Source organism: Dasypus novemcinctus, chromosome 29 (assembly GCF_030445035.2).
Source record: "Dasypus novemcinctus isolate mDasNov1 chromosome 29, mDasNov1.1.hap2, whole genome shotgun sequence".
In the NCBI taxonomy this organism is placed as follows: Eukaryota; Metazoa; Chordata; class Mammalia; order Cingulata; family Dasypodidae; genus Dasypus; species Dasypus novemcinctus.
This window is the reverse complement of record NC_080701.1, coordinates 28358616-28370839: the sequence shown is the minus strand read 5'-3', so window position 1 is coordinate 28370839 and position 12224 is coordinate 28358616. Positions and strand designations below refer to the sequence as shown.

Here is a 12224-nt window from a genome sequence, read left to right as displayed (position 1 = left end):
CTAGTCCCCTAAATAATATGGCATCACTTCAAATTATGGTCTGTGCTAGCATGCAAAATAAAAAGCTATTTCTTATGATATTTATGTTCATCTACTTGCCAAGGAAATCATGTGGAGAATGAGAGGGGGAGGCAGAGAATAAAGATACATGGGCACAAAATCAAAAATAAAGCCAAGACATGTTTTGATTTCCAGAAGATAGCTTCCCAAGCCAACACTTACATGGCCATGGAGATCAGTGTTAAGAAGCATCATTGCACAGGTGAGGCAATGGACTCCATCTAAAGAAAGAGGGACAGAGAGCGTTACGTACCATATCCTGTTGAACTAATATACACATGGAAATTAATACAATTATTTAATACTATAACTTATTCTTATGTTCTGGGAGAAGAGTAAGTGGAGAAAAAGCAAAAGCTAAGGAAAGCCAAGAGTAGAGTCTTCTACTATTTGCCTTCCGGGTGTTATTTCTCTGGCTAAGAATATACAGGTAGGAATAGTTTTCTTTCATGTCATTCTGCAAAGGCAACATCTAAGTTGGATAGTTTTGTCTATTATAATATGAACCAGTAAAAAGTAAAATATTGGCATAATCTGTTCAGATTTAAAAATTAAAAATTCAGGGAGAAATTTGCCCACACTGGATAGATTATCTCACATCTATAAGGAAACACTTCTTTTTTTGTATAAAGGAAATGAAAGGGCATAAAGAGTTATGCTTCTCATTTCCAAACCTCACAATCGGTTCTCTTCCCCTGACAATCCTCAATTCAAGTGTAGGACACAACAGCAGCTCTGGATGCAGTAAACATCTAATTCATTTATGCTAAATGGACAGAAAAGCCTACCCAAATTACTCAATTTATAAAGACAGTTAATTTTTTCACGTACATAAAGGGACTATGACAATGAAATGAAAATATATGCCTTCTAGTATGAGATTTCTGTTATCAAAGGATGTTACTAAATGCCTAGACATATACTTAATTCAGTTCCATTTTAATTATCACAAATTCTAAATTAATTTAAAACAAATGTCTGAAAATATTTATAAAACTTAGCCAATTCTCAAATATCCTTAACAGTCAATTGAGGGCCTAAATCCATATTCCTTATTTTACTCAGGAAGGCCAACGTTTTTCTTATATTTGATAACAGTACAATTCTCTCTATCCCTTTTATTCTTTGATCAATGCTGAAAGTGACAGAGTGAATAAATGGCCCAAATATAATCAATGAAAGGAATAAAGAAAAATTGCCAGTTTACAGATAGGAATGTGACCTTAATAATACATGCTGAATTGTATGTAGCCATAGCCTGTTGGGGGGGGGGGCGGGTAGTCACAGCCAAAATTGAGTGCACTTATCCGCTGCTTCGGTAATATGGAAGCTAAGAAACAAATACCATTACATGCTTATCTGCTCCTGGCGATTTATTCTAGAACTTGTAAGTTTATGAAAGGCTCTCCAGTTGTAAGTGAATGTGCTTGACTTCAAACCCTGGAAACCTTGCTTTATTGCAGGAATTGAAATCAACAGAGAAAATCTCTCTCTTTTCATAGGGTAGGTCAACACAGGTAGCTTAAAGTTGCTTTTTTAAACAATAGTGCAAGAAACATAAAATCATAAACAAAAGTCAGGGGTCAGTGTTGTTATATTAAATTATCAAACAAAAGGACAGAGACATACCACAAGCTCCAATGAGGTTTGTAAATGTTTCTAAAACCACAAAATTAAGCATATATGCATTTTCATCAAGAAGTTTAGAGATCAGAGGTATAGAAAAGAATAAGAAAATTGGCGTTTTATTCATTGCAATGTACTTTGCCCATAAGCTCAGTGTAGCAAAGCATTTTAAGTTTAAAGTATATTGTTATACTACGGAATTGAGAAATACATTAAAAATAATTAGAAGAGTAAAAAATATCATATGGCCATTAAATACGTTTACAAAGACTATTTAATAACATGGGAAAATGCGCACAATGAAAGGGAAAGACAGGAAACAAAACTCTCTAATGAATCCAATTTGACATTAAATATTGTATAAATAGACTAGAAGGAAGTACAAACTTAAGTTCTCTCTAAATATACATTCTTCATGATTTTCATTTTCTTCTATATAATTTTTTGTATTTCTCAGGTTTTCTACAATAACTTTTATAGTAAGAAAATTAGCCATTATTCTAAAAAAGAAATTCAAGCATTTCTATCAGATTACCTTGTGAAGAAATGGTATCTGGGTTACAATAAAAATATCTATTGGAGAAGTGTATTAAAACTCTCTCTCGTTCTTGAGTTTCTCCCACAAGAGAAAATGCCTTAAAGAAATACCTAAAGAAGAATTAAAGGGAAAAAGTAAAAATTTCAACAGTGTTATTACACTCCTTATATAATTAATTTATGTACATAAGAAAAAAGTATCCAAAAGAAGAGTCTACAGTTATTTCATTTTTTTGGTATATAGGGCATATATATAGGGCCACCTAATAGTTTTCATCTACTATAAACTAAATATAAACTTATACTGACACTTCAATAAAATGTTAATATAAAAGAAGACATGGTAATAACATCTTGGCCAATAAATACATCAAGAAAGCCTTGGGAAGGTCGATCATTTCCCCATTATGACTAAGTACAAAGCAGTCAATTCTAAACCATCACCCAGAGATAAAAACCAAAGAACATGTATGAGTGACCACATAATCATGCAAGCTGTGTTTTAAAACTCTACATGCATGAGGGTTCTTTTGTCATTTTGTCACCTCATGGTAATCTCCACCAGCTCATTAAAATTACAATTAATCATCTTGTGCACAGCAGATTTCTGTTCATTTTATTTTGCCTATTACTACATTTTATTAATTTTTTATATGAGGGGGCGATAGTCCTAATTTACTCCTTAAATTATGAAATAAGCTAATGTATGTTTAAAATTTCTCTGAATAGAAAATATGCCCAGAAACATATTCAGTCTAAACTGAGTCACTTCAAATGTTACCTACTATACATAAATCTTGATGACCCTCACTTTACAAAGCAGGTGCATTTCCCTACACATAAGGTAGGATGAAAAAGGTTCATTCAGTATGTCCTATGAAATCTTACTATTGAAAGAAACTTTCAGATACACTTTGAAATTTTTCCTCCTCTTATAATTTGTTGGTCTGAATTATATTTTTCAAACTTCTTTTCCTTAACTTTATCTGAAGGCAGAGCAAAAATACGGATTCTTTGTTCACTCTTTCCTGTTTTCATGAGAAGATCTGTGGGTACCTCTTATTCAGGGAAAGACACACAGAACAAGTCACAGCTGCGCATCCTAATCCGCACACCTTCACTTCCCCTCCCTGACCTCAATTTCCTGATTCAGAAAGTGAGAGGGTTATCCTAGATGACCTCAGAACCCCACAAGGCTCTGACATTTTATAAATGGTTTAGCAGATTAAATGCTGTCTGGGTTTCACCTTCAGCTGCTCTCAGAAATTTGTAGTACGAAGTCGTATGAAAAGTGAGGATCGATATATTTAGACACCTTCATTGGTTTAAGTCGACAAAGAGCAGATCCTGCTTGAATCACTTTTATAGACTCTTTTGGCTGATTACATTGATATTTTTATTCCATTCATAGACTTAATTCTAAACTCCTTAAATATACTTAAATTACTGTTTGGCTATTGTATTTAAGTAAGGGCTTAAGGGAAAAGTCCTTTGATTTCTTAGTCTATAAAATGCTTTAAAAAAAAAAAACAAAAAAACAAAAAACACATTACTTTCAAAACCAAACTCCCATTTTCCTCAAGAATTACCATGCCACCTTTTCATACTATGTCATGTGTACTTGGGCTGTCAACCAGATGCGGAAAATGGGCTCGTGTAATTACATAAAAACTGCAATTTTCCTCATTTTCTACTTTGTTTGATATCTTTAATACAATTTGAGCTAAGTTCCAAGTAATTGTGTGCTTAAAAGTATAATAGAATCAGGTTCTAGCTTCAGCACATTATGTTCTCTTCCAAGAATTATTTGGAGGCAAAGGAAGGATCGAGAGAAGTATAATCATACCTGAGTGACTGATCCAACGTCATTCCTGTAAAATCAAAAAACTTCAGATACTCTTCTGCGACGAGTTTGCTAAATTCATTGCTGCAGGGAAACAGAATAGCCTTGGTCACTAAAAGCAAAGCTATTAAAACTCACACCCACACACAACAGGATAAATTCAGACACCAGCTGTGGTTCAGAACGTACTTCTTGCCCAGGTGCTTCGCAACATCTGATCTTCTGAATCGGTCTAGTTGATAAAGGCGTTTGGCCAGCCTCTTGGCTGCTTCCACATTGCTGTTGGTACCATTACTGAGATTTTCTGAGGTCTCCTTTTCCAGAATTTCATTGCTCCCCATTTCAGAATGAGCCTCTAGCAGTGTCTTTTTCACCCCAGCATTGCTGTTAGAATTGATAAAGAGGAAAAAATACAAAAGTTTTTCTTGTGTGGCAAAAAGAGAAATATTGAATGAAATTATCATGACATTGTAGAACCAACGAAATGGAAACTATTTTAAATGAGAGGATTTTAAACTTAGTTATTAATAAAAATACTTTCACTTCCTATATTTCAAAATCCTAAAGCTAAAAAGTAGTAATCTATGTACTTATTTTAACGCAAGTTCTGAAACATTTTGGTCTCAGGATCCCTTTACATTTGAAAAAAGTTTTGAGGATCCCAAAGAGCTTCTGCTTAAGTAGGTTATAGGAATTAATAGTATCCATATTAGGATTAAAACTGAAAATCTTTAAAATATTTATTAATTTATTTAAATAAACCCATTTCATGTAATATAAAGATACATTTTAATTAAAATAAGTATTTTCCAAAGCAACATATTTAATGAGACAAGTAATAGCTACTCTTATTTTTAACAAATTTCTTTAGTATCTGGCTCAATAGACAGATTCTCATATCAGCTTCTACATTCAATATATAGCAATACATTGTTTTGGTTCAAAATATTAAGAAAAGCTGGCCTCATAGAGATGTGTGGTTAGGAAAAAAAAGATTTTAATATCCTTTCCAGGTAATTGTGGATATTTTTTGACACAATATCAAAATACAAGTGGTAGTTTCTTAAGTTAATTGCATTACAGAATATGAAATCCTATCAATGTTTTGTACTTTTACATTAAAGTCTATCTTACTTGTTAAAGCATCTCTTACTTATGCATGATTTTGTAACATAAGCCATTTACAAAGTACTAGTTGACCTATTTCACTCTGCAATTTCAAGAAATTCACACTCAATATCACCACTGATATCGGAAAAGTATGGGAAACTAAAACTTATGGAGACAGACGTTTTCCAACCTCTCATTTATTTATTGAAAGCTCAAAATTGTATCATCAGCAAAGAATACTGTCAGTTTTCTTTAAAGCAATAGGATCGTTTTATTTTTCAAGAAATTGCTTGCCAAGTAATCAACTTTGAATAACCAGTTTGTCAGACATTCTCTCACGGAAAAATGGTTTTCCATGACACAGGCAAGTAGTTCAGCTCACAACTAAGTAATACACAGATACTTTTCCTAGATGCAGCCATCAAGCTTGATGCATATTTCCCATTTCATTACACAGGAAGCTAAAAATGTTACATACTCAAGGGTAGCAATGTCACTGCTTGATCAAGGACAGTAAGTGAAAGTGGCCTTTGTTTTCACATTGAGGACATGGCAGTGAAGAAAACTACAATGACGACTGCAACAGTCTGGTGCCACTGTGCTGGTTTGTGCTAGCATGGCTCAGGGTAACCCATCACCAATGCCTCTGTATCATCAGTGCAGATGTCAACATGGTTAAAAAAAAAAAACGAGAATATAATGTCTTAGTACTACTGTAAAATCGGTTCTAACCTCACAAACATCCTGAAAGAGGTGCCAGGCCGCTCTGAAGACCTCTGCTCTACGCAGGGATTGCAAAGAACAGCCTGTGCTCTGCTCTAGAGAGTTCGAGCATCCAAAACACTGAAACCAGTCAGAGTACCGTCATTTTCAAATCTTCATTTTGACCTGGTAATAAAACATGGCATGGCATGCTCGTGATAAAACACTGTGCTTATTTAGCCTGCCAACCCACTTATCACAGACTTTAAACCAGGGGTGCTCAAAGTTTTTCTGTAAAGGACCATATAGTAAATATTTAAGGCTTTTGGGCCACAAAGTCTGCCAAGTATTCTTCTTTGCTTTGCTATTTCATTTCAACCCTTTCGAAAATGTCAAAACCATTCCAGGCTAAGCTGACTTTGGCCCATGCACTCCAGCAGTTTGCATGCTCTTGCTCTAACCCTCGGTTTGCCAGCTTGGCCTGAATTGTAAGTGGAGTAAACATTCATTGTCCAAACCGGGACACTCTCAAGAGGGAACAGGAATGATAAAATCATTAAATATAATGGTTACCAAAAAAATTTTTTAAGTAACTTTATATCACATAATAAATGGAAAAAAATTTATAGCAAAAATGTGCACATTTTTCAGTCGGGCTACTCGACTTCTCCCACCTATTCCACACGTTCATAACTTTTGATTTCCAGTTTCCCACCGATCCACTAACTAACTGATGACCTGGAAGCTTTGTCACCAGCAGGTACACCACGAAGGCCAGAGGGACTCCACTGTCCGATACTTCTCCAACCACCATCAGACTTGAAGGAGCAGGTGTACCTAGCAGCTCCTCTCCAAGCACACTTGATCAGCAAACACCTGCACGCCGTCCTTCACAGGTAGGGGAAAGGGAGATTGATTATCCCGGCTTGTTTTTTAGATTCAACGACATGACAACTCTATTCACTGTACATATCGATTCGCACATGCCCAGATGAGACCGTGGAAGATGCCAATAGTACAAAGTGGAGGTCTACCACATTCACAGTGGCTTATTTCACTGCAACTGTTAATAATAGCATTTCATTTTTTAAAAGTCTGAGCCAAAGGCTAAACTACAGTCAACACCAGGACAAAAGGCACTAACTGGCCCTGACCAGGGTAGAACAAGGTTTATGATAACCCTAATTATAAGCCACCTTAAACAATTTTCCAACAGAAACACTCACCCATTAAAATAAATCACTTCATTAAGATATCATGCTAATGCACTTCTGTACTTTTATCATGCTAAACCTTCTTTTCTAGAGTTCACATTATCAATTTTGTGTAAATTATCCTATCAGAAAATTGAATACAGCTCTTACAACAAAGCCAACCTGTAAGTAAATTCAGAGAAAAAAATTCTTTTAAAGGGCTACTCAGTTACTTTGTATTTTCCCACATGGTAAGTGGTGGAAAAATAAATTATTTACTCTAAGAACTATGTTACTTATAATCAAGTAATTTTTATAATTAAAAAAAAAATTCCTGGAGTTGTGTTCCCACATACTCTCTTCCTCTGTATAAAGAAATGTCAAGGAAAGGATTTTCTTCTCAAACGGCTACTTACTGTTCACGATTCTCAGGGCAGATTCATGGCATGTATGTACTTACTCCTTACAGACAGTGTAACTCTACTACATAAATAGTACTGCAATAATTTTGCTCAAATGCAAGAGATTTATCTTAATGATAAATTTAAGTGGTCAAAATCATTTTGTTTCTCATGGTTCAAATGCCTGCACTGCTTCTTTCTACTACCTTACCCAGTGCAGCCTATTTCAGCTAATTTTCCCTACATTCACTAGAGGTGATTATCTCAAAATCTGTGCATGAAGCTTCCTGGAGAAACTGAAAAGAAAGAAATCTTCAGTAAAAGGAGAAGAAAACTAAATAAAGTGAGGATAGAGAAATATCTCCATTCCTAGATGGCTTCACGCTGCCCCATTTCACAACTTAGGAGATTACTTGACTAAGAACAGAGACTGCTCCTGGCAAGTTGGAAAGCCTGGCAGTACGACGGCAACACAAACTCACCAGCAGCAGCAGCACAGGTGGCAGGAAGAGCCCATCATGTGGTGGAGGGCACCCCTGAGCCATGCCTCCACGTGGGACCCCCTTTTCACAGCATGCTTCACCCCGCTACCGAAGGATATGCTCATCTACTCTGGCTTCCAAAGATCTGGCTCTCTGTTGAGGTCATATTCTATGACCTCACAGTCTCTGCAGAGTGTTTATTGTTAGGTCTGTGTATTGTTCCCACAGCCCCCATAAAAACCCAAGCCAGAACACAGGGGCCACTGATGACCGAGGACAGAAGGAACAATGGCAGCCGGCCTTGTCCCTGCTCCATGAAGCAGACTGCAAGGCCCCGATCGGTGGGATCACGCCCCGTCTTGTTTCCTTGCGTACACAAGACACTGTTCACCTAGATCGTGGCGCTTTAGGCTTTCCACACTTTCATCAGTGACTGGGAATTTCCCTGCTGCTCTACAGTTCATCTATATTTTCTATAGTTGAATTTTACAAGCATCATAACGCATAATGCCTACTGGTGGCGTGAAAGTAGAAGAGAGTTCCCCAAAAGTTTTCCCTGTGTTCTGTGAAATACTTTGCTGAAGCTTGTATCTCACACCTTCAATAAATATATTAACATTATCATCAGAATAAGGATCATAACGTTGAGTCCGCCGCAAAAAAAACACTTTTTTTTTCATATTACGACTGCCAGATTTAGCAAGTAAAAATAATAGGACACCCAGTGAAATTTGGTTTTCAGATAAATAATTTTTGTATAAGTATAGCTCCGTCTTTTCTCTGTATTTTCACTCTTCAATCCCAAACTGTGTAACTGGCGCCACAGATATGAACATAAGCCTACCTTGCAAAAGTCCTAAATAGGATAAAAATTCATGTTTTGTGGCAATTCATGTAAGGCTCTTTACAAGCTGACTCCAACTGCTCTTCTAAACCCATCCCCTACCATTTCCCACACGCTCAGGCCACCCAGATTCCGTTTGCCATTCTCATGCGCAACCCCAAATTCTGTAGCTCCTCTTGATCCTACAGCCCAGGTGAACTAAAACTTTCTAAGAATACTGCTGCATTCTTAGAGTACTTGATATCTTCATTATACACTGTCTTTTAAAACCCCATCTTTCTGGGAAATGGACTTGGCCCAGTGATTAGGGCATCCGCCTACCACATGGGAGGTCCGCGGTTCAAACCCCGGGCCTCCTTGACCCGTGTGCAGCTGGCCCATGTGCAGTGCTGATGCGTGCAAGGAGTGCCGTGCCACACAGGGGTGTCCCCCACGTAGGGGAGCCCCACGCACAAGGAGTGTGCCCCGTAAGGAGAGCCGCCCAGCGCGAAAGAAAGTGCAGCCTGCCCAGGAATGGCGCCGCACACACTTCCCGTGACGCTGATGACAACAGAAGCGGACAAAGAAACGAGACGCAGCAAATAGACACAGAACAGACAACCAGGGTGGGGGGGGGATTAAATAAATAAATAAATCTTTTAAAAAAATAAAAATAAAACCCCATCTTTCTCACCTACCACTGTCTTTTTGATACTTTGTATCAACATCACCAGAAAAGGCTAAAGTTACTCAACAGACATCTGTTGAAAAAATGCAAGCACCAAGCAATCTCCCTCCATCATGAATAACAACTGACCCTAACTTTTTAGTCCATCATTACTAATTCCGGGCAGTCCTGCATAGACAGACAGGCACAGAGGGTAGCAGATGTTATCTTAGTTCATGTTTCCTTTGAATACACCTTTTTAATTAGGAAAATAAAATGAGAATAAAAAATAAACAAGGGTAATATATCAAAGTCTTTTTTCCTGCCTTATCAAATTTTACCTGGGAGTTGTACTTAGAAAACAACAACAGACAGAGAGCTGGTTCTATTTTATTCATAAACTAGGGAAAGGCAAGTCGAGAGACTCCCAAAAAGTGGGAAGAAATGACACTAGTTGCAAGTAGAAAAACGGACCAGAAACCACGACAGTTATTGTTCCCCTATTCAGGCTTAAAACACAGAGACCTGCAATCAAAAGACTCAGGAAAGTACACAGAAATGCACTGCTTTCCTGCCTGAGTGGAACTCGGCCAGAAGAGCTGAAACACATCCGAAGTAAGATACACCTAAAGCCCTGCAGCGTGAGATGCCTCTGAGAAAGGCAGGGGAATTTGCCTGGCCACTGTTGCCCGTGGCAGGTATTTCCCAGGCACTGCAGACACAATTCAGTCTAATCTTGGAGGAAGTGTAAATGAGAAACTATTTGTAACAGCTGTAACACCTACCATGGTACCATTCACCTAGGAACATCCAGACACTGGCTGAGCACATCCTCTGTGCCAGCCACCGAGCTACTTCAGATGGACCGCCGCACGTAATCCCGCAGTCACGCAAGGTGAGTAGCGGTGTACCCATTTTATAGAGGGGGAAACTTGAGGCACAGAGCTAGGACGCGGACAGTGGGACTCTAGAACCCAAGTCCTTTTTATGCTCGAACACTATTCATTTTGATACTGCTCGTCATCTTCTGATATTATGTTTCCCTGATTAAACAGTTACCAAGTCCAAAAAAGAAAATCCTCCTACCCCAGAGGAACTAAATGAGTAAACTGCATAGTATGTTAGGTGATTGGTGCTATGTATAAACACTAGAGGAGAAAAAGAGCAGGAAGGCCAAGTTCAAGGCGGGGTGCATTTGTTTTTACATGGCGAGGTGGTCATGGTAGTCTTTGTTGAAAAACACATTTGAGCAAGACTTGGAGTAGAAAGAGCTGGCAATGCAAACATCAGGAAGAATGCCAGTCCAGGCAGAGAGACTGGCCAGTGAAAAGGCCCAGAGGCTGCAACATGCCTGATCCATGAGAAAAAAACAAGGAGGCCAGTGTGGTTGGGGCAGTGTCAGGAAAGGGATAACATTCGGAGAGCAGCAGTGGCTGAGGCGAAGAGTGCTGATGAGGGCAGAGGACCCCAAACTTCCTGAGTTCACCAACCCTTAGTACTGAAGTAAGTTTTTCCCATAGTACTCCAAGGCCAAAAGAAATATTCAACATTTCTCTTTATTAACAGCATAATGGGTCCAAACTAATAAGCATCTATATCCTAATAATTTATGGCTATTTGACAAAGTTATATACACATATAAATCAAAAGAAAAAATATATTTCATTATCAAACGACCACAATTCCTTACTAATAGATGCGAGCCCTTACCGGGCACCAACAGCTTCTCAAACCTCAAACAGAATAAACACCACCATTCCCAATGAATTTCTCACGGCACATGCTTTTTATCATGGCAACTGCTGAAAACGCAGCTTCATAAAGTTGCGTTGCCAAACGGCATATAACGCCATCTCACGTTGACACGTGAACTGCCGTGAGCTGGTAGTGAGATGTTGAGTGTGACTGTGTTCCCCTCGAAATTGTAAAATATCCCACAGGAACCCTATAAGTTCACTGCAGGGCCCAGGGTACACCGTTTGGGCACCACAAGTTCAAAGCCTTGTGAGACACTTTGGTTTTCACCCTGCGAGGAATGGTTAATCCTGGAGGGGTCTGGGCAGAGAGGAGACAGGATTTTAAAAAGGCTCTCTCTGGCTGTTGTACTGAGACTAGATTCCGAGAGAGCAAGCAGGGAGACCAGTCTGGAAGCTCCTGCAATACTCCAGGGGAAAGGTGGCTGGCTTGGTGTCAGGGGTGTGGCGAGAAGGGTGGGCTTTAGACAGAGTTTCACGGATGATTTCCTAACCAGAAGGATGTGAGATATGAAAGAACAAAAGAAGCCTGAGCAACTGGATGGGCAGAGCAGGTGTCAACTAAGGTGAAGATGACGCGAGTTGTTATAGAACAGGATTTTGGGGAAAGGCAGGAAGTTGTGTTTTAGACATGTTCATTTCATGATGTCCATTAGATATCCATGTAGATACGTGGCTATGAGGACACGTTCAGCTTTCAAAAAAACACAGGCCAGGTCCCCATTCCAGGGAATTCTCACCCCGTTGGCCAAAGGCGGGCCTACCTTTTCTTTAAGTCCACAGACAACTCTGATGTGACATGAGGACTTCGAGCCACTGCTGTAACCCGTGGGAAACCACCAGGCGTCTTAAGTGGGGAGAAGTAGTCATTAGTCATCAGTTTTGCTCGTAGTTTGCAGGGAGAATTGCAGGGAGACAAAACTGAAGGCAGAGGAAGCCAGCTGGGAGAGTTATAGACGAGAAGCCGAATTGCAAAAGAGTCCGTGCAAACATAGAGGAAAAGCCTGGTCTGAAAAATTCTTAGAA

The 12224-nt window shown here is 38.7% G+C and overlaps 1 protein-coding gene across 5 annotated transcripts in view; it reads right to left on the bottom strand.

Moving 5' to 3' along the window:
• The window catches only part of PSD3 (pleckstrin and Sec7 domain containing 3), a 483258-nt gene that overhangs the window by 225018 nt on the left and 246016 nt on the right, over positions 1-12224 (bottom strand). For all 5 annotated transcript variants that reach the window (XM_058290063.2, XM_058290064.2, XM_058290067.2 and 2 more), the window contains 4 exons: positions 4256-4450; positions 4070-4150; positions 2222-2334; positions 223-281 (listed from right to left, as the gene is read on the bottom strand). In XM_058290063.2, the coding sequence (XP_058146046.1) occupies positions 223-281; positions 2222-2334; positions 4070-4150; positions 4256-4450 (448 nt within the window). The remainder of the gene's footprint in view (positions 1-222; positions 282-2221; positions 2335-4069; positions 4151-4255; positions 4451-12224) is intronic.